General features: G+C 47.0%; 1 protein-coding gene across 1 annotated transcript in view; it reads left to right on the top strand.

Annotated features, from left to right (window-relative positions):
* MYO1G (myosin IG) overlaps window positions 1-12,684 on the top strand; it is a 55,672-nt gene extending 42,988 nt beyond the window's left edge. The window contains exon 22 of the mRNA XM_067470428.1: window positions 12,457-12,684. Within this exon, the coding sequence (XP_067326529.1) occupies window positions 12,457-12,619 (163 nt within the window). The 3' untranslated portion in view covers window positions 12,620-12,684. The remainder of the gene's footprint in view (window positions 1-12,456) is intronic.
* The last annotated feature ends 8,780 nt before the right edge of the window (window positions 12,685-21,464 follow it).

The raw sequence follows: 21,464 nt of genomic DNA, 5'->3' as shown, positions 1-21,464 counted from the left end.
AGTGGATAGCACTAGTTAATGGTAAGACCGCGGCCATCCAGGACTTGATCCTGGATGAGAGGGCGGATCTGGCATGCATTACCGAGACCTGGTTGGACGAGGTGGGGGGTGTAAACCTTTCCCAGCTGTGTCCTCCAGGTTTTGGAGTGCATCAACAGGCCAGACAAGGGGGGCGGGGAGGAGGGGTCGCAGTGGTCTTCCGGCAATCCATCGCCGTGACCAGATGCGTTGTCCCGCAAGTTTCTGGGTTTGAGTGCGTCCACTTGAAGGTGGGGAGCCGTGACAGTGTGGGGTTCCTGCTGGTGTATCGCCCACCCCGAGATCCGGCAGCTTCCCTGTCTGAGTTAGCGGAAGTGGTCTCTAATTCGGCCTTGGTCTCCCAGCGCCTGGTGGTGCTGGGAGACTTTAACATCCACGCCGAGACCACTTTATCTGGCGCAGCTCAGGACTTTATGGCCACCATGACGGCCATAGGACTGTCACAGATAATATCTGGCCCCACGCATCAAGCTGGGCACACTCTCGACCTTGTCTTTGTGGCGGACGACGAATTGATCAGAGTGGAAGATCAAAACATCCTTCCAGTGTCATGGTCTGACCATCATCTGATCACATTTAGACTTACTGCGACCCTAAACCTCCGCAGGGGTGGAGGACAAATTAAGATGGTCCGCCCTAGGAGACTGATGGATCCGGATGGATTCCTGAGGAATCTTAGGGTTCTTCCTGCCTTGGAGCCTGGCGATTCTATCGACGCCTTGGTAACTCTCTATAACGGGGAGATGGCCAGGGTGTTAGATACGATCGCTCCCGAACGCCCCATCTCGTTGCGTCGTGACAGGCCATCCCCTTGGTTCACCGAGGAGCTGGCTGTGATGAAGCATACGAGAAGGGGGCTAGAGCGCAAATGGAGGAAATCTCGAGATGTATCTGATCGAACACGGGCTAGAGTCTCTCTTAAGGCATACTCCGTGGCCATACGGGTGGCCAGGAAGTCATTCACGACCGCTCGTATAGCATCTGCAGCAAATAGATCATCGGAGCTGTTTCGGGTCGTGGGAGAACTCCTCCACCCACCTGCGGTGGAGGAGGTCCCTGACGACCCCGCAGCTCGGTGTCGCGATTTCGCACACCATTTTGCAGATAAAGTCGCCCAGATACGCCTCGAGCTCGACTCCAATTCCATCGCAGTGCCTGAAGAGGTGACGGAGGTACCTGCTTGTCCAATTTTGTGGGATTCTTTTAGGCTTGTTCTTCCTGAAACCGTAGAGGAGGTTCTTGGGGCTGTGAGGGCGACCACCTCACCTCTAGACCCATGCCCATCTTGGCTCATTAAATCAGCCAGGGAGGGGTTGGTTGACTGGTTTGTATTGATTATCAATGCATCGTTGGAGCAAGGGATTTTTCCATCTGGTTTGAAACAGGCAGTGGTTCGTCCACTCCTCAAAAAAGCTTCCCTTGACTCCACGGTGCTGAATAACTACAGACCAGTCTCCAACCTCCCTTTTCTGGGTAAGGTGCTGGAGCGGGTGGTCGCCTCGCAGCTCCAGGGCTTCCTAGACGATACCAACTACCTAGATCAGGCACAGTCTGGTTTCAGGCCTGGTCATGGCACCGAGACAGCCTTGGTCGCCTTGGTGGATGACCTCCGCAGAGAGCTGGACAGGGGGAGTGTGACCCTGTTGGTTCTCCTGGACATCTCAGCGGCTTTCGATACCATCGATCATGGTATCCTTCTGGGTCGTCTCTCTGGGATGGGCCTTGGGGGCACGGTTCTGTCGTGGCTCCGGTCCTTCCTGGAGGGACGCACCCAGTTGGTGAAGCTGGGAGACGCCTGCTCGGACCCCTGGCCTTTGACCTGTGGGGTCCCGCAAGGATCTATCTTGTCGCCCATGCTCTTCAACATCTACATGAAACCGCTGGGAGAGGTCATCCGGAGTTTTGGAGTTGGGTGCCATCTCTATGCGGATGACACAAAACTCTACTACTCCTTTCCACCTAATTCCAAGGAGGCTTCTCGGGTGCTGGACGAGTGCCTGGCCGCTGTGTCGATCTGGATGAGGAAGAACAAGCTGAAGATCAATCCCGACAAGACAGAGGTCCTCCTGGTCGATCGTAAACCGGATCGGGGTATAGGGTGGCAACCTGTGTTGGACGGGGTTACACTCCCCCTGAAGCCACAGGTCCGCAGTTTGGGTGTCCTCTTGGATTCTTCGCTTACACTTGAGGCTCAGGTGTCGGCGGTATCCGGGAGGGCCTTTGCACAACTGAGACTTGTGCGCCAGCTGCGACCGTACCTTGTGAAGGCGGATCTGGCCGGGGTGGTCCACGCCTTGGTCACCTCTAGAATGGATTACTGCAATGCGCTCTACGTGGGGCTGCCCTTGAAGACGGCTCGGAAACTACAATTGGTCCAGCGGGCAGCGGCCAGGATGCTAACTGGAGCTCATTATCAAGAGAGGTCAACCCTCTTGTTCAAGGAGCTCCACTGGCTGCCATTTATTTTCCGAGCCCAATTCAAGGTGCAGGTGCTCACCTACAAAGCCCTGAACGGTTTGGGACCACCCTACCTGCGTGGCCGCATCTCCATCTACGAACCCACACGTTCGCTCCGGTCATCTGGGGAGGCCCTGCTCGTGATCCCACCTACGTCGCAAGCGCGCTTGGTGGGGACGCGGGACAGGGCCTTCTCTGTGGTGGCCCCCCGACTTTGGAATGCCCTCCCAAAAGAGCTTCGTCAGGCCCCTACTCTGGTAGTTTTCAGAAGGAACCTAAAAACTTGGTTGTTCCGATGTGCCTTCGCAGATTAGGAATCCCCATCCCAAGTCCTAGATGCACTTTAGCACAACTAATGTTGCTGCACACCACACTTTTAATCCTACGTTCCTCCTACCATTTCAGCACTTTTAACCCTGTACCCCATTGCGCTGGCCGAACCAGTTTTAATAGTGTCTTGATGTATTGTCATTGTGGTTATTTTGCTTAATTGTTTGATTTGCTTTGTTTATTGCTGTGTTATGTTTTCTATTGTATTGTGTTTTGTGGCTTCGGCCCGTGTAAGCCGCATCGAGTCCTTCGGGAGATGCTAGCGGGGTACAAATAAAGTTAATAATAATAATAATAATATTCACTTGTTGGGAAAACATGGTGCATTCGGTGTGGTGTTTGTATTGTGCTTGGAAATCACTAGTGTGACAATTTGCACCATCAGGAGTGGATAGTACTAATATTCACTTGTTGGGGAAACATGGTGCATTCGGTGTGGTGTTTGCGTTGTGCTTGGAAATCACTAGTGCGCTGATTTGCACCATTCGGAGTGGATAGTACTAGTGCTCACTTGTGCGACAGGGCTTTGGGAATTTCGGTTTGCATATTAACTAATTAGAAATGTACTCAGTCATCGAATCTTGGAGTCGGAAGGGGACTCCCAAGGGTCATCCAGTCCAACCCTCTTCTTTCCACCAGGCAGGACGGCACAATCAAAGCCCTCCCAACAGATAGCCGTTCAGCTTGAAAGCCTCTGTTTAAGGAATTTGGGTTTGCATAATTAGAAATGTCCTAAATCATGGAATCCTAAAGTTGGAAGGGGACTCCCGAGGGTCATCCAGTCTGACCCTCTTCTTTCCGCTACAATCAAAGCCCTCCCAATAGATGGCCATCCAGCTTGAAAGCCTCTGCTTAAGGAATTTGGGTTTACATAATTAGAAATGTACTCAATCATGGAATCCTAAAGTTGGAAGGGGACTCCCGAGGGTCATCCAGTCCGACCCTCTTCTTTCCGCTACAATCAAAGCCCTCCCAATAGATGGCCATCCAGCTTGAAAGCCTCTGCTTAAGGAATTTGGGTTTACATAATTAGAAATGTACTCAATCATGGAATCCTAAAGTCGGAAGGGGACTCCCGAGGGCCATCCAGTCCAACCCTCTTCTTTCCACCAGGCAGGACGGCACAATCAAAGTCCTCCCAACAGATGGCCATCCAGCTTGAAAGCCTCTGCTTAAGGAATGCAGTTCAACGCCACTTTTAACTACCATGGCTCATTGCTTTGCAATCCTGGGAGGTGAATGCTACAACTCCCAGGACTCCATAGCATTGAGTGGGTGCCAAGCGGCGCTAATTCTGCACGGCGGCCCCTCTTTGCATCTCCACAGCCAGAAACAGATGGGCTTCTTCCCCTGAAGACCCCCTTCCTGCCCCACGCGTTGGCCCTTTCTTTCTGGTACATCCTTTGAGAGCTTGACAAAAGGGATCCGGAGGCATTACGGCACACAATCCCGGCAGGTTGGAAGCGATGGGCTTTCCGACATCTGCCGGGGCGGAGCGCATGGAGGGGGCTTTGTGTGCAAACAAAGAAACACACGACTTAAGAAACAGGAAGGGAGAGGAATCCCCTTCAAAGTAGGGGAATTGAGTCCTGGAAGAGTTGAGTTGTTGTAGGTTTTTCGGGCTAGAAGCATCCTCTCCTGACGTTTTGCCCATAACTATTGCCTCCATCCTCAGAGGTTGTGAGTTCTGTTGGAAACTAGACAAGGGAGGTTTATATATCTGTGAAATGATGTCCAAGGTGGGAGACAGAACTCTTGTCTGCTTGAGGCAAGTGTGAATGTTGCCATTGGCCACCTTGATTAGTGTTGAATGGCCTTGCAGCTTCAAAGCCTGGCTGCTTCCTGCCTGGGAAAATCATAGAATCATAGAATCAAAGAGTTGGAAGAGACCTCTTGGGCCATCCAGTCCAACCCCATTCTGCTAAGAAGCAGGAATATTGCATTCAAATCACCTCCGACAGATGGCCATCCAGCCCCTGTTTAAAAGCTTCCAAAGAAGGAGCCTCCACCACACTCCGGGGCAGAGAGTTCCACTGCTGAACGGCTCTCACAGTCAGGAAGTTCTTCCTCATGTTCAGATGGAATCTCCTTCATTGGAAGGATTTCAGGGTCTGGCTTCTTAATGCCTGGAGGAATCTTTTGTTGGGAGGTGATTAGCTGTCCCTGATGGTTTCTTGTCTGGAGTTCCCCTGCGTTTGAGTGTTGTTCTTTATTTATTGTTATAATTTTAGAGTTTTTTAATACTGGGAGACAGAGTTCGTTCATTTTCATGGTTTCTTCCTTTCTGTTGAAATTGTCCACATGCTTGCGGACTTCACAGGGGAACTCCAGACAAGAAACAATCAGGGACAGCTAATCACCTCTCAACAAAGGATTCCTGCAGGCATTAAGAATCCAGACCCTGAAAACTGCAAGGCCATCAAATGGTAATCAAGGTGGCCAATTGAAATATTCACACCTACCTCCAAAAGATAAGAGTTCTTTCTCCCACCCTGGACATTATTTCACAGATATACAAGGGTTGAATGAAAAGTAATGCCTCCACCTTCGTAACTCCTCAACAGATGGCAGTACTGGAATGCGGAGGTACTGGCTTGTTCAGTAGACGCTCCTCTACAGTTCCAGATGTCAATGTCACTTAAGCAACGTGCAGTCATTGAATTCTTGACAGCAGAAGGTGTCACCTCAATATCTTTAAACTTACTCACAGCAACACAATCACCATAAACAGCTTGCATTCTCTGATTAATCTCCTTTGGGGTGCTGTAAAAAATGCAATGATTGCACGTTGCTTAGGTCGCAAACAACACACTCTCTTCCACACTCTCTTCCGGACTACAGCCCCCAGCATCCCCTAGACCAGGCCTTTTAGGAGAGGAGGAGGATCTAAATGCACCGTTTCCAAGCTGCAAGCGTTATTCTCCTTGGATTTCTCTGAGAAGATCCCAATCCCTGCACATTTCCCATTTCCTATTCCTGGACTGCAACTCCCAGCAATCCTCCAGATAGATAGATTAGATAGAGACAGATAAGTAGATAGATGGATTGATCAGGAGGACTGCTGGGAGTTGCAGACCAAGAATAGGTAGAGAAGGGAGAAAGGGGAGAAAGAGGAAAGGAAAGAAAAGGGGGAAGGAAGGGAAGAGGAAGAAAAGGAAGAATGGAAAGAGAGGGAAGGAAGGGAGGGAGGGAGGGAGGGAGGGAGGGAGGGGAAGGAAGGAAGGAAGGAAGGAAGGAGAGAAGGAAAGAAAAAAAGGGAAGGAAGGGAAGGGAAGGAAGGAAGGAAGGAAGGAAGGAAGGAAGGAGAGAAGGAAAGAAAAAGGAAAGGAAGGAAAGGGAAGGAAGGAAGGAAAAAAGGAAAGGAAGGAAAGGGAAGGAAGGAAGGGAGGGAGGGAGGATGGAAGGAAGGAAGGAAGGAAGGAAGGAAGGAAGGAAGGAAGGAAGGAGAGAAGGAAAGAAAAAAAGGGAAGGAAAGGGAAGGAAGGAAGGAAGGAAGGAAGGAAGGAAGGAAGGAAGGAGAGAAGGAAGGAAAGGAATGGAGGAAGGAAGGGAGGAAGGAAGGAAGGAAGAACAGAAGAAAGGAAAGAAGGAAGGAAGGAAGGAAGGAAGGAAGGAAGGAAGGAAGGAAGGAGAGAAGGAAAGAAAAAAGGGAAGGAAGGAAAGGGAAGGAAGGAAGGAAGGAAGGAAGGAGAGAAGGAAGGGAAGGAAGGGAGGAAGGAAGGAAGGAAGAAAAGTAGAAAGGAAAGAAGGAAGGAAGGAAGGAAGGAAGGAAGGAGAGAAGGAAAGAAAAAAGGGAAGGAAGGAAGGAAGGAAGGAAGGAAGGAAGGAAGGAAGGAAGGAGAGAAGGAAGGAGAGAAGGAAGGGAAGGAAGGGAGGAAGGAAGGGAGGAAGGAAGGAAGGAAGAAAAGAAGAAAGGAAAGAAGGAAAGAAGGAAGGAAGGAAGGAAGGAGAGAAGGAAAAAAAGGGAAGGAAGGAAAGGGAAGGAAGGAAGGAAGGAAGGAGAGAAGGAAGGAGAGAAGGAAGGAATGAGAGAAGGAAAAAAAAGGAAGGAAGGAAGGAAGGAAGGAGAGAAGGAAAGAAAAAAGGGAAGGAAGGAAGGAAGGAGAGAAGGAAGGAGAGAAGGAAGGAGAGAAGGAAGGAAGGAGAGAAGGAAAGCAAAAAGGGAAGGAAGGAGAAAAAGAAAGGAAGAGAGAAAAGGAAGGTTGGCCCCAGCAACGCGTGGCGGGTACGGCTAGTATTTGGAAGTGAACTCCAAACACTAGCTGATGGGAGTTGCAGTCCAGCATGTTTTGGTGTAGACGGAGCTCCTCTTTGCAAAAGGATGCTGCGTTTTGCAGCCACCGTGACACAAGCAGAGTACGGTATTTTTAGTAATGTCTGGAAAAAGAAAGTACGCAATACATAATTAACGCACGCCACTGAAGGCAAAGATTGCACTTTTTCCTGCGAACCCGTTTGTGTGAGACTTGGCGTGTTGCGAGGCTGTTTTTCACCTGTTTCGTTTACACTTCAGAGACGTCGAAAGGTGCAAATGAAGGTGCCAACACACATACGCACACACAAAAGCAATTTGCACAAAAACTCGTACTATAAAGACAAGAGCAGAGTGGAATTCCATATCCAGAGTCAGGCTGCGTCTACACTGTCGAGTTAATGCAGTTCCATACCTTGATGAGCCTCCTCTGCCCAAGAAGCCTCGCCAAACTACAAATCCCGGTGCTTTATAGCATTGAGGTGTGGCAATTAATGTGATGTCAAACTGCATTTACCTTGCAGTGTAGACGCACCCCTCCAGCCCTGAAACCTTTGCATTTCTTGCCATTGGAAGCCCTTTGCAGATATTTCCCTGGAAATGGTTGCTAGGCGACGGCTAGGAAATCTCATTCACTGCAAGAAGGTGAAGAAAGAGGACCAAGGTGTCAAGACGGAGAAGAAGGGTAGAGAAAAAGGAAAAGAAGGAGGGAAGGTGATGAAGTTTGGCCCGCTCTGCAGGGCTGTCGTTCCAGCCTCTTTACGGAAACAGGCAACTACAAATCCCATAACACCCAATGGAAGAACTACAGCTCCAGATGACTGCCTGGAGGATGATGGGATATGTAGTCCCCCAAATAATAATAATAATAATAATAATTCACATTATTCTATTATTCTAAACTCACTCAGCTTGCTCTCTGCACAGCTTGGGAGAGCTATCTTTCCAGACGACTGGCTGGAGGAGGATGGGATATGTAGTCCTCCTACTCCAGCACCACCATCGTCATTTTCATGTTTCCAATTATCCTATTATTCGAAGCTCGCTCAGCTTGCTCTCTGCACAGCTTGGGAGAGCTATCTTTCCAGACGACTGGTTGGAGGAGGATGGGATATGTAGTCCTCCTCCACCACCACCGTCATCATCATGTTTCCAATTATCCTATTATTCGAAGCTCGCTCAGCTTGCTCTCTGTACAGCTTGGGAGAGCTATCTTTCCAGACGACTGGTTGGAGGATGATGGGATATGTAGTCCTCCTACTCCACCAGCACCATCGTCATCTTCATGTTTCCAATTATCCTATTATTCGAAGCTTGCTCAGCTCGCTCCCTCCCCAGCTTGGGGGAGCTACCTTTCCAGACGACTGGCTAGAGGATGATGGGATATATAGTCCTCCCAAATAATAATGATGATTATGTTTCCAGTTATTCTATGATTCAAAGCTCGCCACACTTGCTTCTTGCCCAGCTTGGAAGAGTTACCTTCCCAGACTACTGAATGAGGATGATAGGATATGTAGTCCTCCCAAATAATAATGATTATGATTATGTTTCCAGTTGTTCTATGATTCTAAGCTTGCTCAGTTTGCTCCGTGCCCAGCTTGGGAGAGCTACCTTTCCAGACAACTGGCTGGAGGATGATGGGACATATAGTCCTCAATAATAATAATAATAATAAAGATAATAATTCCAATTATTCTATTATTCACAGTTCACTCAGCTTGCTTCTTACCCAGCTTGGGAGAGCTACTGTCCCAGAATACTGGATGAGGATGATGGGATATGTAGTCCCCCTAATAATTATAATAATAATAATAATTCATATTATTTTATCATTCTAAACTCGCTCAGCTTGCACTCTGTCCAGCTTGGAAGAGCTACCTTCCCAGAGTAATGAATGAGGATGATGGGGTATGTAGTCCCCCAAATAGGCTCACTCAGTTTGCTCTCTGCCCAGCTTGGGAGAGCTACCTTACCAGAGTAATGAATGAGGATGATGGGGTATGTAGTCCCCCAAATAGGCTCACTCAGTTTGCTCTCTGCCCAGCTTGGGAGAGCTACCTTACCAGAGTAATGTATGAGGATGATGGAGTATGTAGTCCCCCAAATAGGCTCACTCAGTTTGCTCTCTGCCCAGCTTGGGAGAGCTACCTTACCAGAGTAATGTATGAGGATGATGGGGTATGTAGTCCCCCAAATAGGCTCACTCAGTTTGCTCTCTGCCCAGCTCGGGAGAGCTATCTTTCCAGAGTAATGTATGAGGATGATGGGGTATGTAGTCCCCCAAATAGGCTCACTCAGTTTGCTCTCTGCCCAGCTCGGGAGAGCTATCTTTCCAGATGACTGAATGGGGATGATGGAATATGTAGTCCTCCCAAATGATGGTTATGTTTATGACGATTCCAATTATTCTATGATTCTAAGCTAGCCTAGCTTGATTCTAAGCTAGCCTAGCTCCCTGCCCAGCTTGGGAGAACTACGTTTCCAAACTACTGAATGAGGGTGATGGGATATGTAGTTCCCCAAATAATAATAATAATTCCAATTGTTTTAAGATTCTAAGGTAGCTCAGCTTGCTTAGGAGATCTGCCTTCCCGCCCGAGCTACAGTCTGGAGAACGATGGGATATGTAGTCCCCCATATAACAACAACAACAATAATAATATTTCCAATTATTCTATGATTCTAAGCTCGTCCAGCTTGCTCCTTTCCAGCTCGGGAGTGCTAACATGCCAGATTACAGGCTGGATGGTGATGGGATATGTAGTCCCCCCAATAATAATGATAATGATAATAATTCCAAGGTCTGGAGAGCTGCCGGGGCGGCTTGTATCTTACTCATCGGCGCTGGGCTATAAATAGTGCCAAGGCAAGGCATAAGGGCCGCTTTGTCTCCTGGAGAGACATGTGAGATGCATCGCTGTTTATTTTGGAAGCTCGGCCATGATGATGATTGCTTGCTAATCCCAAATCTTGGGAAACCAGTGGATTCTGGGCTTTGTAGTCCCTTCCCAGGCTGCAAGGCTCCATAAGGCAGCGTCACAACAGGGTCAAACTGGTATAATTTTGCAGTGTGGATGGCCATGCAAGCTCCCAATCTCAAGGCAGGTCAATGGATCAAAGCCAAGGCTCCCCTTTTTGCATAGGGAGCCCGGAGGGACCCCAGAGGTCATCTAGCCCACCCCACACACACACACAGACACACACACACATGGACTGTGCGTCATCACTGCCTGGGCATGATGGAGGCGAAGGGCTCAGAACCCCGTTGCCATGGTAGTTACCTAGCATCCCATTGCCGTGGCGACAGGAGAAGGAAGAGAAGAAGTCCAGGCGTGGACTGCAAGGCCCTATCTTTTTCCCTCATTCCTTTATTTTTCTGTTCTTTCTTTCTTTCTTTGCTCCCTTCTTCCTACCCTCTCTCCCTTCCTTTCATCTTACCTCCTTACTTTATTCTTTCTTTCCTCCCTTCTTTCTTCTCTTCTTTCCTTCCTTCCTTCTTCCCTACTTTCCTTATTGCTCTCTTCTTTCCTTCCTTTCTCCTTCCATTCTTGTTCTCTTCCTTCATTCCCTCCTTCCCTTCCTTTCATTTTCCTTCCTTTCATTGTTTTTTCTTTCCACTCTTCTCTTTTTTGTTCTCTTCCCTCTTTTTTCCTTTCTTATCTCCTTCCTTTTGTTCTCTTCTTTCTTTCTTTCCTCCCTTCTTCCTTCCTCCTATCCCTTCCTTTCATCTTAACTCCTTCCTTTCTTCTTTCCTTCCTTCCTCCCTTCTTTCTCCTTTTCTTCCTTCTTCCCTCCTTTCGTTATTGTTCTCTTCCTTCCCTCCTTCCTTCCTTCCTTTCCCCTTCTATTCTTGTTCTCTTCCTTCCTTCCCTTCCTTTCATTTTCCTTCCTTTCATTGTCCTTTCTTTCCACTCTTCTCTTTTTGTTCTCTTCCCTATTTCCTTCCTTCTTATCTCCTTCTTTTGTTCTCTTCTTTCTTTCTTTCCTCCCTTCTTCCTTCCTTCCTTCCTTCCTTCCTTTCCTCTTCTATTCTTGTTCTCTTCCTTCCTTCCCTTCCTTTCATTTTCCTTCCTTTCATTGTCCTTTCTTTCCACTCTTCTCTTTTTGTTCTCTTCCCTCTTTTTTCCTTCCTTCTTATCTCCTTCCTTTTGTTCTCTTCTTTCTTTCTTTCCTCCCTTCTTCCTTCCTCCTATCCCTTCCTTTCATCTTAACTCCTTCCTTTCTTCTTTCCTTCCTTCCTCCCTTCTTTCTCCTTTTCTTCCTTCTTCCCTCCTTTCGTTATTGTTCTCTTCCTTCCCTCCTTCCTTCCTTCCTTCCTTCCTTTCCCCTTCTATTCTTGTTCTCTTCCTTCCCTTCCTTTCATTTTCCTTCCTTTTATTGTTTTCTTTCCAGTCTTCTCTTTTTTGTTCTCTTCCCTCTTTTTTCCTTTCTTCTTATCTCCTTCATTTTTGTTCTCTTCTTCCTTTCCTCCCTTCTTCCTTCCCCCTATCCCTTCCTTTCATCTTGCCTCCTTCCTTTCTCCCTCCCTTCCTCCCTCCCTTCTTCCCTCCTTTTGTTATTGTTCCCTTCCTTCCTTCCTTCCTTCCTTCCTTCCTTCCTTCCTTCCTTTCCCCTTCTATTCTTGTTCTCTTCCTTCATTCCTTCCTTCCCTTCATTTTCCTTCCTTTCATTGTTATTTGTTTCCACTCTTCACTTTTTTGTTCTTTTCCTTCTTTTTTCCTTCTTTCTTGCTTCTCCCTCCCTCCCTCCTTCCCTCCCTCCCTCCAGTCTTTCTTCTTTCCTCCCTTTTCCTTTCTTCCTTCTTACGTCTTTCCTTTTTGTTCTTTCCTTTCTTTCTTTCTTTTCTTCCTTCTTGTTTCTCTCCCTCCCTCTCTTCAGCCTTTTTTCTTTCCTTCCTTTATCCTTCCTTTCTTCTTATCTCCTTCCTTTTTGTTCTTTCTTTCTTTCCTTCCTCCCTTCTTCCTTCCCCCTATCTCTTCCTTTCATCTTATCTACTTCCTTCCTTCCTTCCTTCCTTCCTTCCTTCCTTCCTTCCTTCCTTCCTTCTTCCCTCCTTTCGTTATTGTTCTCTTCCTTCCTTCCTTCCTTCCTCCTTCCATTTTTGTTCTCTTCCTTCCTTCATTTCCTCCCTACCTTCCTTTCATTTTCCTTCCTTTCATTGTTCTTTCTTTCCACTCTTAGGGATGGTGGGAGTTGGAGTCAAAAACACCTGGAGGGAGGGCCCAAGCTGACCCATGCCTGTTATAACTGTGGAAGAGACCCCCAAAGGGCATCTAGTCTAACCCTCTTCTACTTGGCAGGTAGACGCCAACCAATCCCCCCCAACAGAGGACCATCTCATCCTCTCTTTCTCTCTCTCTCTCGGTCTCCCGCAGGGCCCATCGTCCCCTGGGCGTCCAGGTCTCGGACTGCATCCCGGCCAGCCTTGGAGGCCGCAAGAGGCTGATCTCGGTGGAACCTCGGGACGGACAGCAGACCTTGCCGGACTTCGCCAAGAGCAGAGACGGCTTCGTGCTCCACTTCCCACAGAGGTTGTGAGGTCACCTCTAAGGATACCTGCCATAGATGCAGGCGAAACATCAGGAGAGAATACTTCTGGAACATGGCCATACAGCCCGAAAAACTCACAACGACCCAGTGATTCTGGTCATGAAACCCTTCGACAATACTTTGGACTATTTTTTCCGTTGATGCTTGCTGTGCAATCCTGGGAGTTGTTGTTTTGCAAGGCCTTTTGCCTTGTCTGCCAAAGGGTGGAACTACAAATCCCATGATTCTATAGCACTGAGATGTGGCAGTTCAAGTGAAGTCCAAACCACACGAATTCCACAGTGTAGATCCGACCCCATGTGAGATACAGGATCAATGACAATGATTAATAATCAATGACAATGATTAATATAATTTGACTTTAGAGGATAACTTATTAGGAAAGGGGTTGACTGGGAAGGTTGACTGTGCCTTGGGCAGGGAGGGCAGATGGGAAAAAGCCAGGTTTTTATATGATGATATATTGTGATATTGTATATACCGTATCGGGGAAATTAAATAAAAAATGAACATCACTGTGCAGTGTTTCAGCCTAAATGTTTATTGTATATGTATGTATATATGTGTGTATATATATGTGTGTGTGCATGAATGTGTATGTGTGTATATGTATATGTCTCTGTGTGTATATATATGTATATTTATGTGTGTATATGTATATGTCTCTCTGTGTGTATATATAGGTATATGTATGCGTGTATATGTATATATGTATGTGTGTATATGTGTCTGTGTATATGTATATGTCTCTGTGTGTATATATATGCATATATGAATATATATATATATATATGTATGTGTGTATATATGTATGTATGTGTGTATGTATGTTTCTGTGTGTATATGTATATGTCTCTCTCTGTGTGTATATATATATGTATATATGAATATGTGTGTATATATAGGTATATGTGTGTGTATATGTATGTATGTATGTGTCTGTGTGTATATGTCTCTCTGTGTGTATATATATGTATATATGAATATGTATATATCTCTCTTTGTGTATATATATATATATATGTATATGTATGTGTGTATATGTATGTATGTATGTGTCTGTGTGTATATGTGTGTATATATATGTCTCTCTGTGTGTATATATAGGTATATTTATGTGTGTATATGTATATATGTATGTGTGTGTATGTGTCTGTGTATATGTATATGTCTCTGTGTGTATATATATGCATATATGAATATGTATATATATGTATGTGTGTATATGTATATATGTATGTGTGTATGTATGTTTTTGTGTGTATATGTATATGTCTCTCTCTGTGTGTATATATATATGTATATATGAATATGTGTGTATGTATAGGTATATGTGTGTGTATATGTATGTATGTATGTGTCTGTGTGTATATGTATGTCTCTCTGTGTGTATATATATGTATATATGAATATGTATATATATCTCTTTGTGTATATATATATATGTATATGTATGTGTGTATATGTATGTATGTGTCTGTGTGTATATGTATATGTCTCTCTGTGTATATATATATATGTATATATGTATATGTCTCTGTGCGTATATATATGTATATGTATGTGTATATGTATATATGTGTATATATATGTGTGTGTGTATGTATATGTGTATGTGTGTGTGACTGAAGTGACTGGACTGACCTTGAGGGAGCTGGGGGTGGTGACAGCCGACAGGGAGCTCTGGCGTGGGCTGGTCCATGAGGTCACGAAGAGTCGGAGACGACTGAACGAATGAACAACAACAATGTGTGTGTGTGTGTGTATATATATATATGAATGTCCACTTAGTAAAGTATAAATCAGTTTAGGTAGGTAGGGAGCATAGGGTGAATCTACCCTATAGAAACCCTGCAGTTTGATACCACTTTTAATGGCTCAACGCTATGGAATGCTGGGAGTTGTAGTTTCACAAAGCTCCCAAACAACAGCTTCCAAGACTCCATAGCATTAAGGCCTGGCAGTGAAAGTGGTGTCAAACTGCATTCATTCCACAGTGTAGATGCACCAATAATAATAATAATAATAATAATAATAATAATAATAATAATAGACGAAGGAGGGCCTGATTCTGGCAGCCCAAGAACAAGCCATTCGAACCAATGTCATCAAAGCCAGGATTGAAAAGTCGACACCAGATCCTAAATGTAGACTCTGCAAGGAAGCAGGTGAAACAATAGATCCCATCCTGTGCTGCTGCAAGAAGATTGCGGACAGACAACAAGCAGAGGCGCAACACCGTCGCTCAGATGATTCATTGGAACTTGTGCCACAAAGACCATCTGCCTGCAACAAAGAACAGGTGGGTTCACAAGCCGGAACAAGCTACAGAGAATGAACACGTCAAGTTACTCTGGGACTTCCGGATTCAGACAGACTGAGTTTTGGAGCAGAAGACTTCTGACCTCACCATCGTGTTAAAAAACAAAGTATGGATTGTCGATGTTGCAATCCCAGGTGACAGCAGGATTGAAGAGAAACAACTGGAAAAACAGACACGATACGAGGATTTAAAGATCAAACTGCAAAGACTCTGGCACAAGCCAGTAAAGGTTGTCCCACTGGGTGCAGTGCCTCAAGACCTTGGCCTGCACTTAAACACAATCGGCGCTGACAAAATTACTAGCTGCCAGCTGCAGAAGGCCACCGTACTGGGATCTACACGCATTATTCACTGATACATCACAGAGTCCTAGATACTTGGGAAGTGTCACACGTGGGATCCAATACAACAGCCAGCAGAGTGTCTGCTGTGGACTCATCTTGTGTTTCAAATAATAATAATAATAATAATAATAATAATAATAATGCATTCTCATATCTGAAGATCTAGCCACTTTTGAATCCAGAGAGACCCTGCAATTGAGCAAAACGAGGCTGGACTAGATGGCCTCAACTCTATGAATCTGCGACTCTTTCATCTCCAAAGGAGGAGCATCCAAAAAAAAAGGTGGTCAATTGTATTGTTTATAGCATCATGAGCTGTGTTGAGTGACATTTAAGAGAGGGTGTAAATAATAATAATAATAATAACAATAACATTATTATTATTAGTTATAATAATAATATAATATTTATAATAATATATCATTATTATAATATTTATATTATATTATTATATTTATTATTTATGATATTTATAATAATAATAATAATAATAATGCATTCTACTGCTAAACAGCTCCTATCTGAAGGTCTAGCCACCTTCTAATCCTGGAGACCCTGCAATTGAGCAGAATGGGGCTGGACTAGATGACCTCAAGGGACCCCTGTCCAAATGAGAGTTCAAAGAAAGAGGTAGTCGATTGTATTGTTTATAGCATCATGAGCCACGTTGAGTCTCATTTAAGAGAGGAGACTAGGGAACAAATAATAGTAGTAGTAATAATAATAATAATAATAATAATAATAATGCATTCCACTAATAAACAATTCATATCTGAAGGTCTAGCCACCTTTGAGTCTGGAGACCCTACAATTGAGCAGAATGGGTGGACTAGATGACCTCAAGGGACCTCTTCCAACTCTCTTTCATGTCCAAAGGAGAGTTCAAAGAAAGAGGTAGTCTATTGCATTGTTTGACTTTACAGCATCATGAGCCACGTTAAGTCTCATTTTAGAGAGTAGACTTGGGAACAAATAATAATAATAATAATAATAATAATAATAATAATAATATAATAATAATAATGCATTCCACTAATAAACAATTCATATCTGAAGGTCTAGCCACCTTTGAGTCTGGAGACCCTACAATTTAGTAGAATGAGTCTGCACTAGATGACCTCAAGGGACCTCTTCCAACTCTCTTTCATGTCCAAAAGAGAATTCAAAGAAAGAGGTAGTCCACTGTATTGTTTATAGAATCACGAGCCGCGTTGAGTCTCATTTAAGAGAGTAGACTAGGGAACTAATAATAATAATAATAATAATAATAATGATAATAATGATAATAATGCTAATAATAATGATAATGCATTCCACTGCTAAACAGCTTGTATCTGAAGGTCTAGCCAACTTCTAATCCTGGAGACCCTGCAATTGAGCAGAATGGGGCTGGACTAGATGACCTCAAGGGACCCCTGTCCAAATGAGAGTTCAAGGAAAGAGGTAGTCTATTGCATTGTTTACAGCATCACGAGCCACGTTGAGTCTCATTTAAAAGAGGAGACTAGGGAACAAATAATAATAATAATAATAATAATAATAATGCATTCTACTAATAAACAACTCATATCTGAAGGTCTAGTCACCTTTGAGTCAGGAGACCCTACAATTGAGCAGAATGGGTGGACTAGATGGTCCCAATGAGCCCCTTCCAACTATGTCTGTGACACTATCACATCCAAAGAAAGAGGTAATCCATTGTATTGTCTTTAGTGTTGTGAGTCTCTTTTAAGAGAGGAAGCTAAGGTATTGATTATAACAACAACAACAACAACAACAACAACAGCAACAACAACAACAACATTCCACTGCTAAACAGCTCCTATCTGAAGGTCTAGCCACCTTCTAATCCTGGAGACCCTGCGATTGAGCAGAATGGGGTTGGACTAGATGGCCTCAAGGGACCCCTTCCAATTCTTATGAGTCTGCAACTAAATGAGGCATCAAGACCTGAACTCAGTACTCCATGCATCACCTTGAATATATATATATATATATTGGGGCTCTTCTTTCCCTTGACTATGAATGTAGGTGGGAATGGCATTCGCCTTTGTTGCTGCAGCCTCACACGGCTGGCTGTCTCGTGGAGCCTTGCTGAGCCAAGCCTCCCCCTTCCACCCCATATCCATGTGTTCAGATCCTGTGGCCTAAAAATGAAGCTGCATTGCATAACTCTGTGGGTGTCGAATGTATATTTATGCGAGATCTCAGCTTTTCCATCCCAGACGGATGCATTGCAGCTCTGCAGACGGTGAATAATAATCACCATCGCACTGGAGGCGGACACATGCAAAGAGGAGGGAGCCAAGCACTGAATCCTGCCCGAAAAATCCAGGTAAGAGGAGGAGGAGGCTGCAGAAGGCTGTCATAACAATAACAATAATAACAACAATAGTAATCACAACAATAACAATAACAACAACAAATGCTGCACAACTTCGGAAGCTTTTAAACAGAGGCTGGATGGCCATCTGGCGGGGGTGATTTGAATGCAATATTCCTGCTTCTTGGCAGAATGGGGTTGGACTGGATGGCCCATGAGGTCTCTTCCAACTCTAGGATTCTATGGTTCTAAATCTATTTGCTCCCCTTCTATGCAAAATTTGTCACTGACTTCATAGAGTTAAGAAGCGATCCCCAAAGGCCAACCCCCTGAACAACCAAACAACAACAACAACAACAACAACAACAACAAATGCTACACAGCTTTGGAATACTTTTCTCCCCTCCCTGCTTGGAGTCTCAGATAGATTAGGGCCAAACCTCCCACACAGAACACCCATGCTTTGAAGGGACTTGCTGGCGCACGCCTCCCTCCAACCTCGCACGCTCTCCCTTGCCCACACATGCGAAACACGCTGCCATACGCCATATGCCAAACATGCCTGCTCTCCCCTCCCCGCTTGGAGTCTCAAATAGAATTGGGCTAAACTTCCCACACACAACCCCCATGCTTTGAAGGGACCGCTGGTGCACACCTCCGTCCAACCTCACACACTCTCCCTCGTCCACGCATGTGCACGACACTGCCATGTGGTGAGCACACCTGCTCTCCCCTCCCTGCTTGGAGTCTCAGATAGAATTGGGCCACACTTCCCACACAGAACCCCCATGCTTTGAAAGGACTTGCTGGCACATGCCTCCCTCCAGCCTCGCACGCTCTCCCTTGGCTACACATGCAAACCACGCTGCCATACTTCATACGTCAAGCATGCCTGCTCTCACATCCCCGCTTGGAGTCTCAGGTAGAATTGGGCCAAACTTCCCACACAGAACCTCCAAGCCTTGAAGGGACTTGCTGGTGCACACTTCCGTCCAGCCTCATATGCTCTCCCTCGTCCACGCATGTGCACCACACTGTCATATGGTGAGCACACCTGCTCTCCCCTCCCCGCTTGAAGTCTCAGGTAGAATTCAACCAAACTTCCCACACAGAAGCCCCATGCCTTGAAAGGACTCGCTGGGGCACACCTCCATCCAGCCTCATACACTCTCCCTTGTCCACGCATGTGCACCACACTGCCATGCGGTGAGCACACCTGCTCTCCCATCCCCGCTTGAAATCTCAGGTACAATTGAACCAAACTTCCCACACAGAAGCCCCATGCCTTGAAGGGACTTACTGGTTGTGAGCCTCCCTCCAGCCTCACAGGCTCTCCCTTGACAGCACATGCAAACCACACTGCCATACGTCAAGCATGCCTGCTCTCCCCTCCCCACTTGGAGTCTCAGTTAGAATTGCACCAAACTTCCCACACGGAACCCCCATGCTTTGAAGGGACTTGCTGGTGTGAGCCTCTCTCCAGCCTTGCACACTCTCCCTTTCCCGCACATGCAAAACACGCTGCCATATGCCAAGCATGCCTGTTCTCTCCTCCCCACTTGGAGTCTCAAATAGAACCCCCATGCCAAATAGAACCCCCACGTTTGGCAAGGAACTTGCTGGTACACGCCTCCCTCCAGCCTCGCACACTCTCTCTCATCTGCTTATGTTCACCATACTGCCATGCGGTGGGCACACCTGCTCTCTCCTCCCCGCTTGGAGTCTCAGATAGAATTGGGCAAAACTTCCCACACAGAATACCCATGCCTTGAAGGGACTCGCTGCTTGTGAACCTCCCTCCAGCCTCACAGGCTCTCCCTTGACAGAACATGCGAACCACGCTGCCATATGCCAAGCATGCCTGCTCTCCCCTCCCCTCCCCACTTCGAGTTTCAGATAGAATTGGGCCAAACTTCCCACACGGAACCCCCATGCCTTGAAGGGACTCGCTGGTGCACGCCTCTGTCCAGTCTCACCCACTCTCCCTCATCCATGCATGTGCAACACACCGCCATGCGGGGAGCACACCTGCTCTCCCCTTCCTGTTTGGAGTCTCAGATAGAATTGAGCCAAACTTCCCACACAGAACCCCATGCCTGGAAGGGACACGCTGGTGCACACCTCTGTCCAGTCTCACCCACTCTCCCTCATCCATGCATGTGCAACACACCGCCATGCGGTGAGCACACCTGCTCACCCCTTCCTGTTTGGAGTCTCAGATAGAATTGAGCCAAACTTCCCACACAGTATCCCCATGCCTTGAAGGGACTTGCTGGTTTTGAGCCTCCCTCCAGCCTCACAGGCTCTCCCTTGCCAGCACATGTGAACCATGCTGCCATATGTCAAGCATGCCTGCTCTCCCCTCCCTGCTTGGAGTCTCAGAATTGGGCCAAACTTCCTGCACAGAACCCCCATGCCTTGAAGGGACTTGCTGGTGCATGCCTCCTTCCAGCCTTGCACACTCTCCCTCATCCAGGCATGTGCACCACACTGCCATGTGGTGAGCACACCTGCTCTCCCCTTCCTGTTTGGAGTCTCAGATAGAATTGAGCCAAACTTCCCACACAGAACCCCCATGCCTTGAAGGGACTCGCTGGTGCATGCCTCTGTCCAGCCTCACACGCTCGCCCTCGTTCACGCACTAGTGTGAGCCTCCCCCCAGCCTCACATGCTCTCCCTCTCCCTTGTCTGCGCATGCGCACCCCACTGCCGTGCAGTGAGCATGCCTGCTCTCCCCTCCCTACTTGGAGTCTCAGGAACAGCCCTCCCCTTGGCTGAGAGGCCTGCCAATCAAAGCAGAAGAGGGATTTTGGTGGGAGGAGCCTCTGCCTGTTTCCAAAAAGGAAGAGAAGGACAGGTGGAGAGATCTGTCCAGCCTCACACGCTCTCCCTTGTCCACGCATGTGCTCCACACTGCCATGCGGTGAGCATGCCTGCTCTCCCATCCCTGTTTGGAGTCTCAGATAGAATTGGACCAAACTTCCTAAACAGAACCTCAATGCCTTGAAGGGACTTGCTGCTATGAGCCTCCCTCCAGCCTCACACGCTCTCCCTCGTCCGCGCATGTGAACCCATACTGCCATGCTGTGAGCACGCCTGCTCTCCCCTCCCTGCTTGAAGTCTCAGAAGAATTGGGCCAAACTTCCTGCACAGAACCCCCATACCTTGAAGAGACTTGCTGCTGTGAGACTCCCTCCAGCCTCGCATGCTCACCCTCATCCGCGCATGTGAACCATACTGCCATGCGGTGAGCACGCCTGCTCTCCCCTCCCTGCTTGGAGTCTCAGATAGAATTGAGCCAAACTTCCCACACAGAACCCCCATGCCTTGAAGGGACTCGCTGGTGCATGCCTCTGTCCAGCCTCACACGCTCGCCCTCGTTCACGCACTAGTGTGAGCCTCCCCCCAGCCTCACATGCTCTCCCTCTCCCTTGTCTGCGCATGCGCACCCCACTGCCGTGCAGTGAGCATGCCTGCTCTCCCCTCCCTACTTGGAGTCTCAGGAACAGCCCTCCCCTTGGCTGAGAGGCCTGCCAATCACAGCGGAAGAGGGATTTTGGTGAGAGGAGTCTCTGCCTGTTTCCAAAAAGGAAGAGAAGGACAGGCGGAGAGATCTGTCCAGCCTCACACACTCTCCCTCGTCCAGAGCATGTGCTCCACACTCCCATGCGGTGAGCATGCCTGCTCTCCCCTCCCTGTTTGGAGTCTCAGATAGAATTGGGCCAAACTTCCCACACGGAACCCCCATGCCTCTCTCCAGCCTCACACGCCCTCCCTCGTCTGCGCATGTGAACCATACAGCCATGCGGTGAGCACGCCTGCTCTCCCCTCCCTGCTTGGAGT

Source organism: Anolis sagrei, chromosome 6, assembly GCF_037176765.1.
Source record: "Anolis sagrei isolate rAnoSag1 chromosome 6, rAnoSag1.mat, whole genome shotgun sequence".
Classification (NCBI taxonomy): domain Eukaryota; kingdom Metazoa; phylum Chordata; class Lepidosauria; order Squamata; family Dactyloidae; genus Anolis; species Anolis sagrei.
This window is presented reverse-complemented; position numbering and strand designations above follow the sequence as displayed.